Raw genomic sequence first — 24,786 nt, 5'->3', positions numbered from 1 at the left:
ACATTCTGACCCCCTGCCTACTCATTGTTTCAGGTTCTTGGATTAGACCACTCTAGGCCTCTGAATCCACAGAACTGGTGAGTGTCGAGCTGCAGAGACTGGGCCCTGGAAACAGGGGAAGAAAAGAAAAGGAAAGAAAAGAAAAGAGAATAGCTAAAAGGGAAGGGAAAGGACAAGGTGAAAGCCCCGAGGAGGAGCACTGAGATGCTTCCTAAACATCTCAATTGAGGCAGATGATTGGAATCCATTGCTGAGTGTCTCCTTTTGTCCTGTGCAAGACCAATGGTAAAATTCTTCAGTGCTTCCTTCATAGTGTAGTATATTAGCATTCCCTTCCATAACTGCATAGTCCAGGGCCAGGATTGCGTGCAATGACATTAGGCAGTATAGGTTGTGTTTAGTCAACCTAGGACCTAGAGAGCCAGAGAGAATGACAAGAACCTGTCCTTGTAGCAGCAGAAATAAGAATTCCTTTTACATTAATCACTAGTGCGTCCTGTCTCTTCCGTACCATAAAGCTGTTACACACAATTTCTTAAAGGTGATCAGACAACCCAGTAGTCTGAAATCCAGACTGGCAGATTCACTGCACCTAAAAATGTCACTTCAAGCTCATTCTTACATTAAAATATCAAGTAAATTAAGAGAATTGCAATATCTGATATTGCAAGTTAGAAGCTGTGTTTTCCAATAGTTTCCTGTCAAAGAATTAATAAATTTACAGAGGGAAAATTATTACTTACACACAATTACCACACAAGGCCTCCAGAATACTGGGGCTCTTTAGGGCCCTGACTCAGGAAGGCACTTACACACATGCTTAAACCCATCCGTGTTCAGGAAAGCACTTGAACCCGTGCTTTACTTCTTTCCTGAAAAGGGATGCTTTCCTTAATCAGGGCCAAGACACAAATGTACAGAATATCAATTAAATATAATTATTGGCATAGTTTAAAGATCTGAGAGTTCTGATTAGTAGTTGAATTCCACAGCAACCTTTAATTCAGTAAGTATTAAACATAAGCCAGTTCAACTTGATCATAAATATTGAAGGCGCAATTCTTCTCTCCGGCCACTTACCAGATCTCAATTCTGACATTTTATTCTTGCTGCAGAACGCTTTGTTAGAACGGACACATGATGCAACACCTTTCATTTTCCTGGCAGTCCCATCAGTTTAAACTTTCAACTTAAAAAAATATTCTAGTCCTTACAGGTACCAAAATATCCTTCTGATTATGAAACAATACAACATTGTTTTACTGTATCTATAGACAAAAATACTGAAACAATAGCTCTGAGTGTGCCCCCTTCATATCAATGAGCTATTAAATCAAAGCTAATATTAATAAACATTTTAAATGTCAATATTGTTAACTACCATATGTGAGCTATTGGACAATTTTACCAGAAACAGACAACAGATGTGCTTGTTGATTTTGGTTGGATAACAAACAACTCAGGGATACAAAAGATATATTAGGTCAGACTCATTCCCTGGACCAGATTTTTCCCGACAGAATTTTTTTTTTTTTTTTTTACTTTATCCAGTCAGGTTTTAAATAACTCAAAAACTGAAGATTTTTCCACTTCCCTTGGGAGACTTTCCCATAGAATAATAGGAACTATTTTCCTGATTTTAGTTTTTATTTAATTTCATCCCATTATTCATACTTGTAGACTAGCCAAGTAAAACACCAGGGAAGGGGGGCATAAGCCACCAGGAGAAGGTGGCAAGAGGAAGGAGGCCAGCAACAGACACCAGAAGAGTTAAAAGATGATTAAACAGAGGAGGGAGGAGGAGGGAAATTATTATGTTGACAGGAGGAAAACAATCAGAGAATGGGCTAAGGAGAGCCTAGAAAAGTCCCACAACTTTTTCCCCTCCTGCAGCACATGAGAATACTGGAAGCCACATGAGTGATGTGGAGAAAGTGGATAAGGAAAAGTTATTTACTTATTCCCATAATACAAGAACTAGGGGTCACCATATGAAATTAATAGGCAGCAGGTTTAAAACAAATACAAGGAAGTTCTTCTTCACGCAGCGCACGGTCAACTTGTGGAACTCCTTACCTGAGGAGGTTGTGAAAGCTTGGACTATAACAGCGTTTAAAAGAGAACTGGATAAATTCATGGTGGTTAAGTCCATTAATGGCTATTAGCCAGGATGGGTAAGGAATGGTGTCCCTAGCCTCTGTTTGTCAGAGGATGGAGATGGATGGCAGGAGAGAGATCACTTGATCACTTCCTGTTAGGTTCACTCCCTCTGGGGCCCCTGGCATTGGCCACTGTCGGCAGACAGGATACTGGGCTAGATGGACCTTTGGTCTGACCCGGTACGGCCGTTCTTATGTTATGTTCTTATGTAAGCCAGAACCACCAGTGTGGATCTGAGAGGAGAAATCTGGTCTTCAAAAAACACTGAGTAACTATTCTCCACACTCCACCTCATAAAAGAGAGCCAGAGTTCCCACAGAAATTGCTCACCCTCCCGGACTTTTTTTTCCCAAAGAAGGAAAAAAGAGACTCCTCAGCAGCACATAGCAGAATGTTACAACAATCTTACACAGCTGCCATGAAAAATTACCAGCCATGACATCCTTCCCTTCTCTCAAGAACCAATGTCCACTCTACTGCTCTGTTCTGAGAAAGACCAAGGAAGGATGTTTCCTAACACTTAACATCATAAAATAGCTAATTAGCTAGCTAATTTTGTGAGTAAGACTGCAAGGATTTTTAGTCCCCCATACATACTTAGGTGTTCACATGATAAGCCAAATCACAGAGGTTTGAGTTGACCTTGTAATATAGAACCCCACTGCTGAAAGAAGAGGGGTTCAAATTTTTCTCTACCTGGATCAACTCACCACTATTATATTGAATACAAGTAGCTTGCATTATATTTAATATAACCTAAAGGATATATTCCTTTATATTTTGTTTACTTATCATTTCTGTCACTAACAGTAACTGGTATAAAGGCTCGGTCTAGAAGTTAAGTGCAGGGTGTGTATGTACATATACATATTACCAAAACAAGGTGCCATAAACACAAAACGTCTGGCAGCTACCATAAAAATAAGTACAGAAAACACTCAGTAATCATTACTGATGTTAACTGCAAAAGCAAACACTTTTAATCTATAAAAGAGAAACAGTTTCTAACATAAAGGCCCAGTTCAGTGTTTAAAAAAAAAAAAAAAAAAAAAAGACACGTGTAGACCTATCCAGTGCCCACTGAAGTCAGTGGGAAGACTCAGTCACTTCAGTGGGAGCTGGACCAGGCCTTGGAATTCCAGAACTTTCCCAGATTCTCATAATCTAAAAAAGGTCAAGCAACAACAACAACAAGCTATGGGCCCAATTCATTTAGGAAAGGAAAAAACAAAGAGGACTCTATTAACGAGAAGGGGTTTCATGTGTCGTCATCTACAACTCCCTTCCTGCGCTGGCTCCGAAAGTGGCGCTCGATATTTATTGTCACTTCCCTCTGCAGGTTTCTGCTGTTGGTTTTTCCAGCTGTTCTGATCCAGGGGTGCTGAAGAACTTGTTGAGCTGTGTAGCGCTTTTGAGGATCTATCACCAACAGCCTGGTTATCAGATCTTTCGCTGCTATTTCATGCCAAAAAAAATAGGAGAAGGGAAAAAAAGTACAGTGTGATGATGTTGATGGCCTGATGTCCAGTTACAACCAAATAAAACATTATCTCCATTTTCTTACTACTTTTGCTATAACAATACGTATGACTATCACCGAGTCAGTGCAATGACTGGAATCAGAATTTAATGTCACAAGGTTGTTATGCTTATAAAAAGCACACGAGATTTTTTTTTATAAGGGAAAAGGCAACACGCTGCATTTATTGAGAATAAAGCAGTTAGCATATGCTTTTTGGTCACACACACACACACACACACACCACGCACACAGTCTCGCCAGTTGATGTTTGTAGTTATTAGTTTAAAGTTTGGATTAATTTAGTGGCCAGTCAGATTGGTTGCGATTTGATGCTTTTGGAGTTGCTGGCAAGACGAACCAAAAGCCCCATGGCAAAGCACTTTGTTATTATAGTTGGGTTTTTGTTGTTGTTGATGTTTATGGATTTTGCTGTGATAGTTTATGACCGGTTACTTTTTAGTGGGTGGCAAAGAGTCCTGTGGCACCTTATAGACTAACAGACGTATTGGAGCATGAGCTTTCGTGGGTGAATACCCAATGATGGCGCAAAACACCTTTGGGGGGGGGGGGGAGGATTATTTTGTTTGGTTTTGATTTAATTAATTATTTTGTTTTAAGGATGCTAGCCTTTACCTGAGGGTTGTTAATTTGCCCCTTTTTAACTATGAATGCGTGTTGATGAAGTGGGGCTTCCCGAAGCTCCCATTGGCTGAGAACGGCGAACCGCGGCCACAGGGAGCAGAGGGGCTCCTTGCCTGCAGACACTCCAAGTAATTTTCCTCCAGGGCAGATTGGCTGAGCCTCTGGAGGTTTTTCGCCTTCCTCCGCAGCATGGGGCAGGGATCGCTAGCAGGAGGGTCTCTGCCGATTGAAGTCACTAAAAACAGGATTGGGGACTTCAACAGCAGAGTCCAGGGAAGAGGTAGGGACGGTTTTATGGCCTGCAGCATGCAGGGGGTCAGACCAGATGATCATAATGGTCCCTTCTGACCTTAAAGTCTATGAGTCTATGAGTCTATGAGTAAACAAAACAACAATGTCTTGGATATTCAATTCAATGATTCCATAGAGTTTAAAATCATCAAATTTTGGTGTAGACCCGTTTATAAGCCGACCCCCACTCTTTGATGCGTCACTTTTTTACCAAAAATATTCAGCTTATGAATGTGTATATATGGTAATTGTTTTATAGCAACGTATTGGGAGAGAATTTGAGCATGTGGTTGTAATTTGACAAACATTTTTATTTAGCAACACATACAAAACATTTTAATTAGGCAAATACAGGATAGTACCAATACAATTAACAATGGATGAAGCATGATTGATAATATACCTTTGAAAGTGGGAGACCAGTCTGTAAAAACATTATACCAATGATATGCAGTAAGGTTTTTTTTTTAGAATTAGCAATTTTAATTATATTTTTATTTGCATGTGTTATTTGGAGAATTTGCTTTTTTATATTTTTTGAGTTTATTGTAAAAACTGAGTGACTTTTGCTTTTAGAAGCAAATGATTAGCTAATTTTTGCCAATTCAAACCGAGGGAAATGGAGAAGTTAGCTAAGGGGGCGATTACGGTACTTCGGGCTTTTTTTTAGCTTAGGAAGGTAATAAGTGTGATTATTAATGTATAAAATGTCTGCATTGCATTTATACTTATTTACTGATGGCTAGCTAATGCTGTTATTTTTTTAAATATTGTTTTTTAGGATACAACACGTACACATTGATTATTATATACAACACGGGTTATATTTTATAGTTTATTTTAGATGCATGTGCCTAGCAATATATTTTTACTGCATGGTTTTGTGGTGGCAGGCAGGGAGAGGCATACCCATTTGCGAGGGTTTTATTTTGTACACTGATTTATAATGTGAGGTAACCAGAAAGATTTTATGGTCAATTTTGGTAGTGGTCTGGTTTTGATTTAATTAATTGTTTTGTGTTTTAAGGATGCTAGCCTTCACCTCAGGGTCGTTAATCTGCCCCTTCTCAACCATGGATGTGAGTTGATGGTTCTCTGGCGTCTTTGAATTTTTTCAGTTTTTTTACTTCTCCTCCCTTGGCCATCTGCTTCAACAATGGCCTTCACACCTTATCTTTTCCTGATGCATACATTCCTCATTCATACAAACCATTCTTTGCAGACACCTTCAAAAGGTAACAAATAGCAGTGTTTACGTTGAACGAGAAAGACGTAAATTAGACCTTACTAAATTTTGTAACTATTTTTTTGCACATTGGGGCCTGGGCCTCCAAAATTCCTCTAATTTAATTAACATAAACACAGATAAAAATTCTATTACTTGCATTTTAAAAAAAATGGCTAATACTAGTATTCACTATTCTATTTATTTATTTTATTACCTTAATTCTTACTATAAAACATACACTATATATAGCCAAAACATAACCAATTATATAGCACAGAACCCATAGTACAACAAGGTGACATATCCCTAATGTGTCTTTTGGCATCATCATTGTCCCCCATGAGAAGCCAGGAGGGCAGAGACAAAGGGCAAATTTCCAAGATAGAGGATTTAATCTGTAAGGCACCAGAGGAGGACAAGCGATTGAGGGAGTTTTTGGCTGCCGGGTTTGGTTACTTGGTGCCAGGCCTGTGGAAGAACAAAGTTCTATGAGCATGCTTAAGACTAAAGGTACTGCTGAACAAGGGTTTTCAAAAGAGATACCGCAGACAGATAAAGTACTAAACTGGATGAGGTATCCCATTGACTTCTATGGGGCCATGGTGTCTCCCTTGGACATTATCCTTGTGTGTCTTTTTGCACAGACCTTCACACTCTAACATCACCAAATGTACTGCTTTGATGCCTTAATTGTAGACACATTTATAGCCAGGCTGCAGAAAAAAACCTTGCTCTTCAGAAAGGGAATTATATCCAATTTAAATGTATCAGATCTGATTTTTATACACACCGCTGTTGATATGAATTGAGGACTAAAGTCATGTTTTAAAAAATACTGCGACGGTATGTAAGATCCTGAGGTAGGTTATAAGTAATGAATCTTACCACCCGAAATACTGTCCCAGTATGGTGAAAGGAATTCATAGTGACCCAGCTGTATGATTTGAAACAGTTCTTCCTGATCTCGCTCCTGACTTCGGAAAGGAGGGAAGCCACACAGCAGAATATAGAGTATCACACCAGTAGCCCACATGTCTACTTCCAGTCCATAGCCTAGGGAAAAAGAAATGAAAATACCATTTTTCATACCACAGGTTAAATGCCTCTTACCAAAAATACCTTTTAGAGATGAAACTCAGACTTGCAAGGAACTGCCAGTTTCATATTACTTTATTCTTTAAGAAACACCATAGATCCACAGCTATCCTATCATTTTATAATAATAGTCCTTCCATAGCATCTTTCCTCTTCAAACATTGTCAGCGTCACAACACCAGTGTCTATTGTAGCTTAATTGAAAAAATGCAGCATACATTTAAAAAATACCCTTGTAAACCAGTTCTTTTTAGGTTCACATTCCCTTCCACAAGCAGTAAACAGATCCCGAGTTTCCTTTGTAATTCTGTATGATTACAGATGGGTGAGTCTGCTCTACAAACAAGAACCACAAGCAGCACACACATGCCCTGAGCCAAATTGAATCCCAAACCTTTTCCAGGTTTGAATATATTTGGATAAGAAACTCTTCAAATCTTCCTTCTCTCTCTTGATCTTCCAGTATTTTGGGTTGTTGCTTAGTGTGACCATTCAGGTTTACTGCCTTCTCTTGCACTGATGGGACTATAAGGTTGTAGGGGCTTCGACCATGAGGTAGAAGAAAACAGGAATCTTCAGTGAGTAACACCAAAACAATCCTCCTTTCTTTACACAGTTTTAACAAACATAATCTATGCTAGTTTGATTCTTGTCATCTGAGAAGAATATACATTTTAGTATTAATACATTAATAATAGGAAGGTTAGTGAGGTTTCTTTAGTGACAAGCAATGCACAGAAATATTTTATGAACAGAAAAGGCAGAGTAATTGATTTAAAAAAAAAAGATATTATATTCACCCTTCTCAGCAAGTATTTCAGGGGCAACATATGTTGGTGTTCCACACACAGTAAATATGGGTTTTGTAACTTTCTTTGCAAGGCCAAAATCTGCTAGTTTCAACATAGTAGATTTATCTGCATTATGCTGAACCTGTACCAAAACCAAAACCAAAAACAAAACAAAAAACACAAATCAGATCTTTAATCCAATGGCGTTTGAGAAGCAAATGAACAGATTAAATTCAGGATGGGGATAAACAGAGAGGATAAAATCTTTAGCCCAAAGTAACAAATTCAAGTTAGCCAAAGTGAAGTAAAATCAACATACCAATAAACAAGAGCAGTCTCTACATTCAGAAAGTCAAAAAGACATGAATATTTTCAGAAGGAAAGGCTATAAATGAAAAAGAAAACTCACTCTTCTATAAACTGTCTTATTCAGCAATTTCCAAGGAAAAAACAGGTGGTGTGGCGGGTATGAATAAAGAAGAAATTGTTCTTGTTTCAGACACAGATTTCAATGTTAATTTACCCACCATGACCACCTTTGGAAACTACATGCTTCACAAAGAAAAAGGCTGTGGGGTTCTTTCACACTAGTAGGGTGACCAGATAGCAAGTGTGAAAAATTGAGACAGGTGTGGCGGGTAATAGGAGCCTATATAAGAAAAAGACCCAAAAATCAGGACTGTCCCTATAAAATCGGGACATCTGGTCACCCTACACACTAAGTAACATTTCTGGTCACATCAATGTTGCACAGGTATTTCAGATAAGATATCAACTTTGTAGTAGCACTGCAAACTGATTCCCCTCAACTTGATTCATTTATATGGTACTATTAAGGTTTTTCAAAACCTGAAAATTTGCACATTATTCTGCCCAAATCTGTACTCTACATCCTGTTATGGAAATGGATATTGGTGGGGTTGAACATAGGAATAATATAGAAAGGATAGGAGGGAGGGACCCTGACTCTGGAGCATTCTTCTCATCACTATACATCATTGTCAGATTACATCTCTGATATCCCTCTGGAAAATATTCAAAATGTACCTTCCATCCTAGTTTTGTTAGTACAGATATTTAATATTAATTTTTTAAAACCATAATTAATGAAACATGACATTTGAGAAACCAAAGTACTAGAAAGTCCAGCAATGCAGAAATGCTATTGAGTATATTAATATTCTTAATATTAGTACAGTACTTAGTATTCATACTAAATTTTAAAAAGAAAACTAATCATGTCTTTGCTTTGAAAGAGAAAGTGTTAGCCTCTATCAAAATAGGAAACAAAGAAATGTGGCTAACTTTCCTGCAAGAAATCCAGCAAAATCCAGAGAAATCTGGACTTCTCAGGTTTTGAAGGGATAAGTTAGAATGTGAGATGCCAAGCACACCCCACATTCTGTAATCACAGCTTGAGATGGCCAAAAATTCAAGATGGTCCTTGTAACAAAACAACTGAGGGCATAGATGGGATGAGATCTGCTATCCCATATGCACTACCCAGTCAAAGTACATTTGTATTCATTGCAAAAATTATAAACATAGCAATGCTCTCGAATCCATTAAGCCAAAAAAAAATTTTTTTTAAAGACATTTTCAATTAAAAAAAGAAAATAAGGTATGTATTAATAATATAGTTAATAAAAAAATCCATACCACTTTTTAGTAATGCACACCCAAACCTGCTGGGCTTTTTTAAGAATTAGTCAACTCCCCTGATGACATTTTGTATTCTAATTTCTCAGCAGCACAGCTGACAAAATGCAAAAAACATTATTATTTATACAAAGATAACCAACCACAGTTTTCTAGAGCATTGTCTATACATAGAGCAGTGGTGGGCAACCTGCGGCCCGCATCCACTGGCGGGCCACCAGACCATTTGTTTACATTTGCGCGGCTGCCCGCAGCTCCCAGTGGCCGCAGTTCGCCGTTCCCAGCCAATAGGAGCTGCAGGAAGTGGCACGAGCCTGGCTGTCACTTCCTGCAGCTCCCATTGGCCAGGAACAGCAAACCACAGCCACTGGGAGCTGCGGGCAGCTGCACAGATGTAAACAGTCTGGCAACCCAGCAGCGGATTACCCTGACGGGCCGCATGCGGTCCACGAGCCACAGGTTGCCCACCACTGGCAGAGGGAAACTCAGTCAAGGTTACCTTGTAGAGCTCACACTTTAAAAATACAAGCAACAAATCAAGAAGGATACAAGGATATAATCGAAATACATAAAGTCTTAATGTACAATGTGTATGTATGTGCTTCCTGTATGTAGATGTCTATGTATACCTACGTTCATATACACGGAACGTTTTTCAAATATTTAATAAATGCATATCAAATATACCCAACGGCCACTTAAACCCTGCAAATTATCTTATTAAAATAAAAGTGAAATTCTCACATCCTCATTTACAAACTTGGGGACATTGGCCCCAGTCCTGCAATGAGTTCCATGCAGGCAGACTGCTGCTCCTGTGCAGAACCCCAGTCAACTCAATGAGGAGTGTGTGGGTACCAGCATCCACCCATGCTGAATGGGATATTGTATTTTCTCTTTTATCAACCAATCTTCAACTCTACTCTCTCATTCTAACACAAGGTGGCGATGGTGCACCACCTGTTATTTCAGAACACCACCGATTTGTTTTCCTTTCACATAGTAGCGAAATAGGTAGGAATACTAAACATCTTTGATATATTTTATGGCTATGTAAAAAACACACCTTTCAAAGAAAGTGCTGTAAATTGTTGGGATGCTTGGAGGCCCCAACCACATAGTGATCTGCTAGCTCATTGTGCCTGGAAACAATTAAAAAGCCAGCCCAGGTGGGGTGGCTATCATTGCTCCACACAGTCCTTTTATCCCTGTCATCATCTCTCTCTCTCTGCTATAGAGCCTTTCATCAGGCATCAGAAAAGCAAGTAGACTTCCCCTACACAAACGTTTATACACTCTGGTAGAATAAATTACTTGTCAATCTCTTTTTCCTTCTGAGATCAAAGTATATAATCTCAGTGATGTGACCGATATCCATGGCTCCACAGCCTACTGAGCTGAAAACCGACTGCCTCTCCCAAGCCTACAGTGTATGTTCCATGGGACAGATTACAATCTTGTCAACAAAACATGGTGGTTAGTGCTGCCACCATCATAGTTAGTGTTTTCTAATGCATCCATCACTGTGCACCCATAGGATTTCTATTACCAAGCCACTATTTGACTTGGAAGGAAGGGCCATTGCAGCAGTGGATCCTTTTTTCCCCTCTCCATTATCCTGACCACGGCTACTCCTGCTCCCTTTCTCTGGCCATGTCTACACTATGAAGCTGGGCCATGTTTAACAGGAGGTGTCAAATCCTGCTTCTCCTACACCCCTTCAACTGACATTAAACAGGTGTCTTGTTTTTGTGGGACAGAGTCAACCACACTCAACATCTGTGGTAGCAAAGTTTGCTTGCTCGACAGCGAAGTTTAGCTCAGCTGACTGAGTTAGTTGCTCGGAGGGAGACCGAGCAGCTGCATTCACCTGTTGTTGAGCATATTTTGTTTCTGTAGTGCAGCCACAGCCCTTATGCCTCCCAGTTCTGCTGCACTGAGTGTGGAAGGAGCTGGCAGACAGAGGAGTAAAAAACAAAAACAATGAGAGCAAATGACTACTGCAAAAGTTGCCACTGATAGGTGGAGGGCAACACTACATGGGGGGAAAAATAGTTTCTCTCTCATCATAGAAGATTACAGTTGGAAGAGACCTCAGGAGGTCATCTAGTCCAACCCCCTGCTGAAAACAGGACCAACCCCAACTAAATCATCCCAGCCAGGACTTTGTCAAGCCAGGCCTTAAAAACCTCTAAGGAAGGAGATTCCACCACCTCCTTTGGTAACCCATTCCAGTGCTTCACCACCCTCCTAGTGAAATAGTTTTTCCTAATATCCAACCTAGACCTCCCGCACTTCAACTTGAGACCATTGCTCCTTGTTCTGTCATCTGCCACCGAGAACAGCCTAGCTCCATCCTCTTTGGAACCCCCCTTCAGATCATTGAAGGCTGCTCTCAAATCCTCCCTCACTCTTTTCTTCTGCAGACTAAATAACCCCAGTTCCCTCAGCTTCTCCTCCTAAGTCATGTGTCCCAGCCCCCTAATTATTTTCGTTGCCCTCCACTGGATTCTCTCCAATTTGTGCACATCCTTTCTGTAGTGGGGGGCCCAAAACTAGACGCCATACTCCAGATGTGGCCTCACTAGTGCCAAATAGAGGGGAATAATCACTTCCCTCCTTCTGCTGGCAATGCTCCTACTAATGCAGCCCAATATGCTGTTAGCCTTCTTGGCAACAAGGGCACACTGCTGACTCATATCCAGCTGCTCGTCCACTGTAATCCCCAGGTCCTTTTCTGCAGAACTGCTGCTTAGCCAGTCGGTCTCCAGCCTGTAGCGGTACATGGGATCCTTCCGTCCTAAGTGCAGAACTCTGCACTTGTTCTTTTTGAACCTCATTAGATTTCTTTTGGCCCAATCCTCCAATTTGTCTACGCCACTCTGGACCCTATCCCTACCCTCCAGCATATCTACCTCTCCCCCAAGCTTAGTGTCATCCGCAAACTTGCTGAGGGTGCAATCCATCCCATCATCCAGATCATTAATGAAGATTTTGAACAAAACCGGCCCCAGGACCGACCCCTGGGACACTCCGCTTGATACCGGCTGCCAACCAGACATTGAGCCGTTGATCACTACCCATTGAGCCCAACAATCTAGCCAGTTTTCTATCCACCTTATAGTCCATTCATCCAATCCATACTAATTTAACTTGCTGGCAGGAATACTGTGGGAGACCGTATCAAAAGCTTTGCTAAAGTATATTATGGTATATCACGTCCACCGCTTTCCCCATATCCACAGAGCAGGTTATCTCATCGTAGAAGGCAATCAGATTGGTCAGGCATGACTTGCCCTTGGTGAATCCATGTTGACTCTTCCTGATCACCTTCCTCTCCTCCAAGTGCTTCAAAATGGATTAGTTGAGGACCTGCTCCATGATTTTTCTGGGGACTGAGATGAGGCTGATCGGTCTGTAGTTCCCCAGATTTTCCTTCTTCCCTTTTTTAAAGATGGGCACAAGTTTTCAAAGATAATGGCCAATGGCTCTGCAATCACATCAGCCAAGTCCCTCAGCACCCTCGGATGCATTGTATCTGGCCCCATGGACTTGTGCTTGTCCAGCTTTTCTAAATAGTCCTTTACCTGTTCTTTCACAACTGATGGCTGCTCACCTTCTCCCCATACTGTGCTGCCCAATGCAGCAGTCTGGAAGCTGACCTTGTCTGTGAAGACGGAGGCAAAAAAGCATTGAGTACTTCAGCTTTTTTCACATCATCTGTCACTAGGTTGCCTCCCCAATTCAGTAAGGGTCCCACACTTTCCCTGACCTTCTTCTTCTTGCTAACATATCTGCAGAAACCCTTCCTTTTAACCTTTACATCCCTTGCTAGCTGCAAGGGTCCAGGGTCCATATTCTGCTGCCCTCCTTTCTTCCTTTTCTCAGGATCCTGAACTCGACCATCTCATGGTCACTGCTGCCCAGGTTGCCACCCACTTCTACTTCCCCTACCAATTATTCCCTCTTTGTGAGCAGCAGGTCAAGAGGAGCACGGTCCCTAGATGGTTCCTCCAGCACTTGCACCAGGAAGTTGTTCCCAACACTCTCCAAAAACTTCCTGGATTGTCTGTGCACTGCTGTATTGCTCTCCCAGCAGATGTCAAGGTGATTGAAGTCCCCCATGAGAACCAGGGCCTCTGATCTGGAAACTTCTGTTAGTGGTCCGAAGAAAGCCTCATCTAGAGAGAAGAAAGCTCCCTGGTCTGGTGGTCTATAGCAGACGCCCACCACGGCATCACCCTTGTTGCTCTCACCTCTAAACTTAACCCAAAGACTGTCAACAGGTTTTTCTCCAGCTTCAGACTGGTGCTCTGAGCAATCATACTGCTCTCTTACATACACTGCAACTCCTCCACCTTTTCTCCACCTTCTGTCCTTCTTGAATAGTTTATACCCATCCATGACAGTGCTCCAGTCATGTGAGTTACTCCACCAAGTCTCTGTTATTCCAATCACATCATAGTTCTTTGACTGTACCAGGACTTCCAATTCTTCCTGCTTGTTTCCCAGGCTTCTGGCATTCGTGTACAGGCACTTAAGATAACTAGCTGATTACCCTACTTTCTCAGTTTGAATCAGGAGGCCTCCCCTGTTGCACCCTCCTCCTTGAGTTTCCTCCCGGTATCCCACTTCCCCACTTACCTCAGGGCTTAGGTCTCCCAGTGAACCTAGTTTAAAGCCCTCCTCATTAGGTTAGCAAGCCTGCCTGCAAAGATGCTCTTCCCTCTGTTCGTTAGCCGGATCCCATCACTTCCTAGCAATCCTTCTTCCTGGAACAACATCCTATGGTCAAAGAATCCGAAGCCCTCTCTCCAACACCACCTGTGCAACCACGCATTTACTTCCACAATTTGATGGTCCCTACCTGGGCCTTTTCCTTCAACAGACAGGATGGACAAGAACATGACTTGCGCCTCAAACTCCTTTATCCTTCTCAGAGCCACATACTCTGCAGTGACCTGCTCAAGGTCATTCTTGGTAGTATCATTCATGCCCACATAGAGAAGTAGGAAGGGGTAGCGGTCCAAGGGCAGTCTCAGCAGACACACTGTCACGTCCTGAATTCTAGCTCCGGGCAAGCAGCACACTTCTCAGGTTTCCTGGTCTGGACAGCAGATGGATGATTCCGTCCCTCCTCTTGGGAGTGGTGGTCATGGAACCCCCATCCCTAGGACAATGCATCCCATGCTTTCCGGTTGATGGGGTCTCCTTCTGATCCCTTCCCTCAGATGACTCTTCCAAACTATTCTCTACCATAGTACCTGTGCAGAGAGTCTGAAAACATTTTCTTACCTCTGTCTGCACCGGGGGTACATGGGTTCTCCTCTTTCTTCTTCTGGAGGTCAAATGCTGCCAATTTTCTTCCCCGTTCTGCACTGCCCTCTCTGATTCTTCAGCTTGCTGTGCCTGCAGTACCAAATGCTGACTTCTATCCAGAAAGTCAGCATTTTCTCTGATGCAACGCAGGGTTGATACTTGGGTCTCTAGTCCTTTAACCTTCTCTTCCAATATTGAGACCAGCTTGCACTTTGTAGATTAAGTCACTTCTATCCTCTGGGAGAAAGACAAACGTGACACATCCCGTACAGGTCAGAACAGCTGATCGCTCACTATCCATATTGTCTTCCTTCTAAGAGCCTCTTCAGATGCTATACTTACTGCTCACAGAAGCCTCACAGAAAGGCAAAAAACTCTGTGGGAACTCCCCGCAGGCAAACTCCCTCTGTTCGCTTCTCCTCGGTTCGCAGCTCACTCGCTTCATAGCTGGCTGCTTTTTTATAAAGCTGCTGGCTCAAAGCAGTTGTCCTGGCTCAAAGCCTTCCCTCCAATCAACAACTCAAGGCCCACCTGGAAAAAAGCACTCCCAATTCACACTTTTCAAACCACCACACCTCCCATTCCCCAAGTCCTGGAAGTTGTCAGCGAATCCAGTATGAGGACAGGCTCAGATAGTCAAGGAGAAAACGGAAACACTGTAGGGTTCCAACACCCATAGCATCACTCTTTGGCCTGGTCTACACTATGAGTTTAATTCGAATTTAGCAGTGTTAAATCAAATTAACCCTGCACCCGTCCACACAACGAAGCCATTTATTTCAAAATAAAGGTCTCTTAAAATCGATTTCTGTACTCCTCCCCGACGAGCGGAGTAGCGCCGAAATCGATATTGTCATTTCGAATTAGGGTTAGTGTGGCCGTAATTCGATGGTATTGACCTCCGAGAGCTATCCCACAGTGCACCATTGTGACCGCTCTGGACAGCGATCTGAACTCGGATGCACTGGCCAGGTAGACAGGAAAAGCCCCGCGAACATTTGAATTTCATTTCCTGTTTGCCCAGCACAGGACAGCACAGGTGACCACAGAGAGCTCATCAGCACAAGTAACCATGCAGGCCAATAATCGAAAAAGAGCACCAGCATGGACCGTACGGGAGGTACTGGATGTGATCGCTATATGGGGAGAGGATTCAGTGCTAGCAGAACTTCGTTCGAAAAGACGAAATGCCAAAACTTTTGAAAAAAAATCTCCAAGGGCATGATGGAGAGAGGCCACAATAGGGACTCAGAGCAGTGCCGCGTGAAAGTCAAGGAGCTCAGACAAGCCTATCAGAAAACAAAGGAGGCAAACGGTCGCTCCGGGTCAGAGCCGCAGACATGCCGCTTCTACGCTGAGCTGCATGCAATTCTAGGGGGGGCCGCCACCACTACCCCACCTCTGACCGCGGATTCTGAGGCGGGGGTAATCTCATCAGCCACACCTGAGGATTCTGCGGACAGGAAAAGGAGGAGGAGGAGCTTGCGGAGAGCACCCAGCACTCCGTTCTCCCCAACAGCCAGGATCTTTTTCTCAGCCTGACTGAAGTACCCTCCCAAGCCAGTATCCAAGACCATGACGCTATGGAAGGGACCTCAGGTGAGTTTACCTTTTAAAATATAAAACATGGTTTAAAAGCAAGCGTTTTTTAATGATTAATTTGCCCTGAGGACTTAGGATGCATTCGCGGCCAGTAGCTACTGGAAAAATCTGTTAACGTGTCTGGGGATGGAGCGGAAATCCTCCAGGGACATCTCCATGAAGCTCTCCTGGAGGTACTCCAAAAGCCTTTGCAGAAGGTTTCTGGGCAGTGCACCCTTATTCCGTCCTCCATGGTAGGACACTTGACCACGCCATGCTTGCAGCAAGTAATCTGGTATCATTGCATGACAAAGCCTGGCAGCGTATGGTCCCGGTGTTTGCTGGCATTCAAGTAACATCTGTTCTTTATCTCGCTGTGTAATCCTCAGGAGAGTGATATCGCTCATGGTAACCTGGTTGAAATATGGGAATTTAATTAAGGGGATAGAGGTGGCCCTTCCTAGTGGGCTGTTTGCCTGTGGCTGAAAAGAAATCCTTCCCTGTAGTAAGCCAAGTGCAGGAGGGTGGGGTGGAGGATTGGCGCTGAGCTTTTCACGTGTGGCTAGCAGGGATCTTCCCTGATACCAGCCACGCAGTGGGGGGGGGGATAAAGCGATCATCCCAGAGAATTGGATGGGGGGAAGTTAGTTTGTTTTCTGCAGCTGAAGGTTAACAGGAAAACCGCAGCACTCAACGGGCTTTACTTGGTATGTGGGAAAGGAGGCCGCAGAAGCCGAAAGACAATGGCTTACCATGGCCGCATGCAAGCCGAATTCTGTTGCCCGGACCTGCATCTGTGATCTCTAGCAGCAAAGCCACAGGCACTCAATATTAAGAGGCAAAATGCGACCTTGCACAGAAATCACATGTGCTATGTAATCTGAATAGCGTTGTTCACCGTGAAAGAGTATAAGCATTGTTCTGTAAAATGTATCTTTTTAAAAAATTCTCTCCTTTTTTCCCTCCCTCCAGCAGCTGCAAATTTTTCAAGCCTCCCTCCTCCGTCCCAAAGGCTATCTCAGATAAGGCGTCGGAAAAAGAGGACGCGAGACGAGATGTTCGCGGAAATCATGGAATCCACCTGCAATGAAAGAGCTCATCTGAATGAGTGGAAGGACATGGTTTCAAAGTATAGGAAAGATGCCAGTGAACACGAGGACAGGAAGGACCAGTGTGAGGACAGAAGGGATGCTTGAGATGAGAGGTGGCGGCAGGAAGATCAGAGGAGGCAGGATGCAACGCTGGGGCTGCTGCGTAAGCAAACAGACATGCTCCAGCATCTGGTGGAGCTTCAGGAACGGCAGCACTATCACAGACTGGCGCTACAGCCCCTGTATAACCCCCCACCCCCATGTTCCATAGCCTCCTCACCCAGACGTGTAAGAACGCTGGGCGGGGGAGGCTCCGTGCACCCTCCCATTCCACCCCAGTGGACAGCCCAAGCAAAAGGCTGTCATTATTTTAACTTTTTTTTAAGTGGCCTTTTCCTTCCCTCCGATCCTCCTCCCAAACCCCACCCGGGCTACCTTGTCAGTTCTCTCCCTCTTTTTATAATCAATTAATAAAGAATACATGATTTTTAAATGATAGTGATTTTATTTCCTTTGAAAGCAAGCTGTGATCGAAGGGGGAGGGTGGGTTACCTACATAGAATGAGTCAATAAAGGAGGCGGGTTTTCATCAGGGAGAAACAAACAGAAATTTCACACTGTAGCCTGGCCAGTCATGAAACTGGTTTTCAAAGCTTCTCTGATGCGCCGCGCTTCCTAGTGTGCTCTTCTAATCGCCCTGGTGTCTGGCTGCGCATAATCAGCAGCCAGGCGATTTGCCTCAGCATCCCACCCCGCCATAAAGGTCTCCCCCTTACTCTCACAGAAACTGTGGAGCACACAGCAAGCAGCAATAACAATGGGGATATTGGTTTGGCTGAGCTCTGAGCAAGTCAGTAACGTGAGCCAGCGACCTTTTAAACGGCCAAATGCACATTCTACCACCATTCTGCACTTGCTCAGTCTGTAGTTGAACAGCTCCTGACTCCTGTCCAGGCTGCCTGTGTATGGCTTCATGAGCCATGGCATTAAGGGTAGGCTGGGTCCCCAAGGATAACTATAGGCATTTCAACATCCCCAATCGTTATTTTCTGGTCCGGGAAGTAAGTCCCTCGCTGCAGCCGTTTAAACAGAGTAGCGTTCCTGAAGACGCGAGTGTCATGAACCTTTCTCAGCCAGCCCACGTTGATGTTGGTGAAACGTCCCCTGTGATCCACCAGTGCTTGCAGCACCATTGAAAAGTACCCCTTGCGGTTTATGTACTGGGTACCCTGGTGCTCTGGTGCCAAGATAGGGATATGGGTTCCATCTATCGCCCAACCACAGTTAGGGAATCCCATTACAGCAAAGCCATCCACTATGGCCTGCACATTTCCCAGAGTCACTATCTTTCGTAGTAGCAGCTTAATGATTGCTTTGGCTACTTGCATGACAGCAGCCCCCACAGTAGATTTGCCCACTCCAAATTGATTCCCGACTGACCGGTAGCTGTCTGGCGTTGCAAGCTTCCACAGGGCTATCGCCACTCGCTTCTCAAATGTGAGGGCTGCTCTCATCCTGGTATTCTGGCGCTTCAGGGCAGGGGAAAGCAAGTCACAAAGTTCCATGAAAGTGCCCTTACGCATGCGAAAGTTTCGCAGCCACTGGGAATCGTCCCACACCTGCAACACTATGCGGTCCCACCAGTCTGTGCTTGTTTCCCGGGCCCAGAATCGGCGTTCCACGGATAGAACCTGCGCCATCAACAACATGATCTCCAAAGCGCCAGGACCCGCGGTTTGAGAGAATTCTGTGTCCATGTCCTCATCACTCTCGTCGCCGCGCTGCCGTCACCACCTCCTCCTTGCCTTGTTTTTCTGGTCCTAGTTCAGCATAAACTGCACGATAATGCGCGAGGTGTTTACAATGTTCATGACTGCTGTCTTGAGCTGAGTGGGCTCCATGCTTGCCGTGGTATGGCATCTGCTGTGTTCACCAGGAAAAAAGGCGCAAAACGGTTGTCTGCCATTGCTTTCATGGAGGGAGGGGTGAGGCTGTACCCAGAACCACCTGCGACAATGTTTTTTGGCCCATCAGGCACTGGGATCTCAACCCAGAATTCCAATGGGCAGAGGAGACTGCGGGAACTATGGGATAGCTATGGGATAACTACCCACAGTGCAACGCTCTGGAAATCGACGCTAGCCCCGGTACATGGACGCACACCGCCGAATTAATGTGCTTAGTGTGGCTGCATACATTTGACTTTATACAAGCTGTTTCCAAAATTCGAATTAATCCCATAGTGTAGACATACCCTTTGTTTAAACTGATGACACTCCCCTCCCCAGGACCCATTCCAGACCCCATTACCTGCCCAATGCATACGACAATGGGATGAGACTATTAGCTTGTGTTTGACATTTGTCATTGCTAGTCTTCAATTGACAGCATTTTAAGATTACTGGGAGCAGTTCCTCCTAGTCCTATGCCATTTTTTCAGTGTGTCTGAAGACTCAGGGAAACAGTACTACAATGGGTCACATTAAAAGGTCAGAAAGTTAAAAGCTATTAAAACAGTTCCTGGTTCACATGAAGAATGGGGAAAGAAAGGGGCTTGACAACTAAAGAAAAAGGAAAACAAAAACAACAAAATGACAGCCGACATTCTGCAGAACCTCACAGGTTGATAAAGTTTAAGCTCCCTGGCTAAGCTTTTAACATTGAGTTTTATAATATTGTGGTCATTATGGATTTGTTTGTTCGTTCGTTTAAAAGGAATTTTTCCTTGCACGGCTTTCATAAATATGATAATTTCAAACAGCGTTTCACAGCAGTATCTACAAATACACAAAACAATATTGGAGGTTCCTAAACTCATTTGTATTAAGAACCCATTCAACCTCTTAAATATGAGATGATTGATATACCCAATTACAACCAGTTGAGGTGTTTTTCTATAAACAGTATCTATTATAGGAATTCAGCCAAGTAACAGTAGGAGGCCTCTAAAACACAAATTTGTAAACAGCTATTTCTCATTAGCTTTGAATATCCATGCTCTAATATGAACAAATCTGCTGAACATTAGGTACGTTTCTCTTCATAAAATCTTCTGTATCCCATTGTACCTTATCTATATGCAGCAGTGTGACCAACATGAACGTATTAATCCTGTAAATGTTCACTAGGAGACAGATTCTCCATTACTTTGCACCTTGTGTAGTCATTTATACCAGCATAAAGTGGGTGTAAAGTACCAGAAAATCTTTGCACTGGAATAAGTACCTACACACATGCAGGGAAATGGAGAATCAAGCCCCAAGTATTTTTACCAGCATTGATTTAATTTTGGTAAAGATTGGAAGAAGAGGCCTGGTTCATAATGGAAAACAAGCTTCAGAAAGAGTGCACTTAAATTCTGAGCCTTTCATGCCAATATAATAGGGTGTGCGGGCCCTGCTCAAGGCATAGCATAGAAATACACTTCTCCCCATACCCGACTGCTTTGATACACACCATGTCCTCCATCTTTTCTCATGCAGACCAGATCCCAAGGGATCCTCCTGAGACTGACCAGCACTCACCAGGAGCCAATCCCCACATTGTCAGCAAGGCTGACACATCCATCTAGGTTCCAAAGCAAGCCCTCCATATCTATCCCTGTTCATTCTCTATCTGCCCACAGGCTACTTCCTCCTTTGTCACACTGGACTTACTCCAGCTATTCATGAGAAGCATATGTTCCTTTAGGGATTTGGCTTGCAAAGAGTCCAGTTTTTTTTCTATGTCCCTTTGCTAGCAGATGGAATTAGAGTTGTTCAAGACATGTAAATACAGCCATCTGTGGTTTTCCATCTGGTCAGAATTTTGGAATACCGGTGAAGAGTACAAAATGCATGACCAGCAAAACAGAATAACTCACTTTTACCACCTTGTACAGGGCATAATCCAAAGCCCCAATCATGGAAACACTTATGCACATGCTTACATGTAATCACGAGTCGTCCCATCGACTTCAGTGGGACTGCTCACATGCTTGAAGTTAAGAATGTGTGTAAATGTTTTTGGCATTGGGAGCCAAGTTAGAATTTTGCTCTTTGGGAGAAGCTTAATACTTCAGCTGACTTCAGTACCATACTTCACTGGGACATGTATGTTTTCATTTCAGGAGACTTATCAATCAGTGAGTAAATTCCAGGTGCATGAAGTAAACAATTGCATCATGCTCTTATCATCAGTAACAGACATAATCCTTACAATGTTAGAAATCACCATACAATCTCCAGTAGAGGACTGGAGTGCTGGACTGAGTGATATAGTTGCAATAGAAAAAGTGACCTTCAAATTAACAGGTTGAATGGGCATTATTTAATAATTTTTGGTTCACATGTGATATGTTTTATGATTCAGAGTACGCGTTAGGCAAAACGTTTGCGCTTCTGAGCGTAAAAATATGTCCCTAAATAAGAGGCCTGATTTTCAGAAGAACTGCAAACACTCAGCATCTCTGAAAGTCAGGGCACTTACTTAAGTGCACAATTGCAAGCATCTATACTATATGGTAGGCCTCTCTGTATTTATGCTAAGGAAACTGTAAGACTGATTTCTCTTCACCTTTGTACATTTATTTATTTTAAAATGATAACAGTACAGTGTGTATTTTTTCGTTACTACTGGATCTTTTCTGTACTGTATTTGTTTAAAAGCAAAAAAAAAAAAAAATTACATATCCACAATTCTCCACCCACCCCGAAAACCCCCCAGTAATTTCTGGACAGATTCAACATAACTAAACTCCAGTACTTACCAGAAGATTTTCTGGTTTCAGATCTCGGTGGACAATGTTCTTGCCATGAATATAAACTAGAGCCTCACACAGATCAGTTATCATGAGAGCAGCATCGTGCTCAGTGAACTTTACGCTCTCTATGATTGCATCAAATAGGTCCCCTCCTGGGACATACTCCAGGATTAGGTAGATCTCAGCCTCAGTTTCATACACCTCAATCAAACTCACTATGTTGGGATGACAAAGGCTCTTAATGATCAAAATTTCATTTTCCATTATGTCCTCCTTCCCCTTCAGCTTGGACTTATCAACAATTTTCATGGCATAGTTCTGATTGGTGTTGCAGCACCGGCACTCCTTCACAATAGCGAAGTTTCCATCCCCAATGGTTCTGCCTATCTCATAATAGCTCTCCACATCAGCTCTAGTACGGACATTTTGCCTCAGCCTCATGCTTTCAAATTCTTGTGGCTTGTTTTCATCTTTGTTGGCTTTATGTTCTCCCATCTTTTTCATCCTTGTCGATTCATTCTCTCCATGCATTACATTCTCTTCCCCTACAGCACTTTCTTCTTTTGCCTTCCGCACCTCTTTGCCCTCTCCCTTTGCTTTTATGGGCTTCCCTGCATCTCCTTGATAGTCCTTCATTAACCAACAACTTTGATTAATTCTGGAACTGCTTCTATTCTCTTTCTTTGCTTCAGGAGCCACCTGCAGAGCTTCCACAGTATTTTTCTTTATCTTTATTAACTCTTTGTCATGATTCTCATGCCTTTCCGGATCCCTTTCCTTCTCAAAACCCCTTTTTTGGTTTTCTAGCTCTTCATTAACATTCCTTTGTAAGGGTTTCCAGCTCCTTCTACAGCCAGTATCCTTCCATTCAACTTCCTCACCTTCTATAGAGTTTTCTGAAGACTTCCTGCAATTCCTCATTTTTACATTCCTTTCTAAATTATATCTCTGACACATTCCCACATTCAGGTCTCTGCTCTCAAATGAGACATCAGCCTGCCTTTCCCTTTGTAGTTTTTGCCTGAGCTGTCTCTCCCTTTGACACTTCTCACATCTCACTATCTCATCTGAACTCTTTTCTGTTTCATTCTCAAGACTTTTCTCTTGATTAAAGTACCTTTCTCCTTCTCTGGCTTTTCTAGGTGGCTTCACATCTGGCTCTCTGCCCCAACTCTCTCTGCCCCATTTTTTTTTGGCCCTCACCTTTTCTTCTTGCCTGGTCTTAGGTTGAATTTTTCCTTCATGCCTAGCTCCTAGTTGGGAAGATATGGCATCATTGCCGTTCTTGGCAATCTCTGTCTCATCAAAGCCACTATCCACAGCTTTGTCACACAGCCTGCTCTTAAGTTTTTGGGACTGTTCCAAGTTTTGTTGAATGATACCAACAGCATATGGGTTACTGGGAAAAAGTTCTTGCATTACCACTTCAAGGTTCTTCAAAGTCAACTGCTCCCTTCCCATAGCAATGAATGCATCACCGTCTCTGAAGAAATCAGAAACACTTCTTATTTCTCTGCCTTTCAGGTTGTAAAGTTTTCTCACACGATCATTTTTCCAACGTGGAAATCCCAGAGCTTCTGATATATCAGCCATCAGCTGTTCAAAAGTCTGGACAGATCGCCTGTTCAGAAGCAATGTGATCTTCCTGAGTGTGTGTCCACTTGGTTTCACCACTGTAACAATCCTTGGCTTTACAGGGCTATTCTCTGAATGGATAGTGTGAAAACCATTCCTGGGGTTTAAAAATGGGGAACTATAACTGTTTGCACCCAAGAAAGGTTTTCCAAAATTTCCACGACCGATGGGTGGACAAGTCCCTTGAAGTCTCCTTTGTGTTATCCTTGAGCTTATGCTGTTTAAAGTGTGGTCAAACAAGCCTCGGTGTCCTGCAACAAATAAAGAGACTGCAGATTATTCATTTTCCATCAGAGGAAATTTCCAATTAACAATTTTCTACACATCAATATATATAACTTCTGGAAGTAAAGCTAAATTCATTAAATATTGTTGAAGTGCTTTGAAATCCTTTCATAGACGGCAGTATACACTTGCATCTCCCACAGTATTTTTATTGTGTGGTAAGAGTTTCACAACACACACACACACACACACACACACACATCATTCTAACAAGAATGGCAAACTGGAATTTTCCTATGTAATACTGTATATTGAAACAAACTGGAATTTTCATTCTACTCTTCTATAAACAGAGTTTTGCACTAATTGCTTGTAAAACTACAATAATATAAAATTATTATTTTGTGGTTCTAAACAACATCAAATGCTAATAAAAATAGTTACATTTTATCATTTAAATGCAACATACCATTTAACATTTATACTCCATCATGATACATCTCTGATAAATATATCATCAAAATTCATAAAAATATATCTTTAAGAATGCAGAATAATCACTTACAACCTATCGTCTTCTGAAATGTTTGCCTGTGTTTTATATTTGTCTGTCTCAACTGCAATGTAAACTTTTCAGAGCAAATATCTTATTTTTATTGGTTGTAAAAAGATACCATAGTAATGGGGACCCTATAAATACCTACATAGATTCAATGTAGGGGACTCCATAAAAAATAAAATCAATAGTGATTTTTTTTTTTTTTTTTTTTTTTAGACAAGCAACCATAACTCACTATTTCCTTGGC

At 42.6% G+C, this 24,786-nt stretch overlaps 1 protein-coding gene across 2 annotated transcripts in view; it reads right to left on the bottom strand.

Moving 5' to 3' along the window:
* Positions 1-3,178: 3,178 nt before the first annotated feature.
* Positions 3,179-24,786, bottom strand: part of DCLK3 (doublecortin like kinase 3) — a 46,060-nt gene continuing 24,452 nt past the window's right edge. Inside the window, exons 2-5 of one of the 2 annotated variants that reach the window (XM_054021031.1) lie at positions 22,127-24,006; positions 7,739-7,871; positions 6,729-6,896; positions 3,179-3,615 (exon numbers count right to left, since the gene is read on the bottom strand). In XM_054021031.1, coding sequence (XP_053877006.1) covers positions 3,419-3,615; positions 6,729-6,896; positions 7,739-7,871; positions 22,127-24,006 — 2,378 coding nt within the window. In that variant the 3' untranslated portion in view covers positions 3,179-3,418. The remainder of the gene's footprint in view (positions 3,616-6,728; positions 6,897-7,738; positions 7,872-22,126; positions 24,007-24,786) is intronic. The other variant, XM_054021032.1, reaches the window with a different exon arrangement.

The sequence above is a fragment of the Malaclemys terrapin genome, chromosome 2 (assembly GCF_027887155.1).
Source record: "Malaclemys terrapin pileata isolate rMalTer1 chromosome 2, rMalTer1.hap1, whole genome shotgun sequence".
In the NCBI taxonomy this organism is placed as follows: domain Eukaryota; kingdom Metazoa; phylum Chordata; order Testudines; family Emydidae; genus Malaclemys; species Malaclemys terrapin.
The sequence above is the reverse complement of the archived record's forward strand: the minus strand, read 5'-3'. Positions and strand labels throughout refer to the sequence as shown.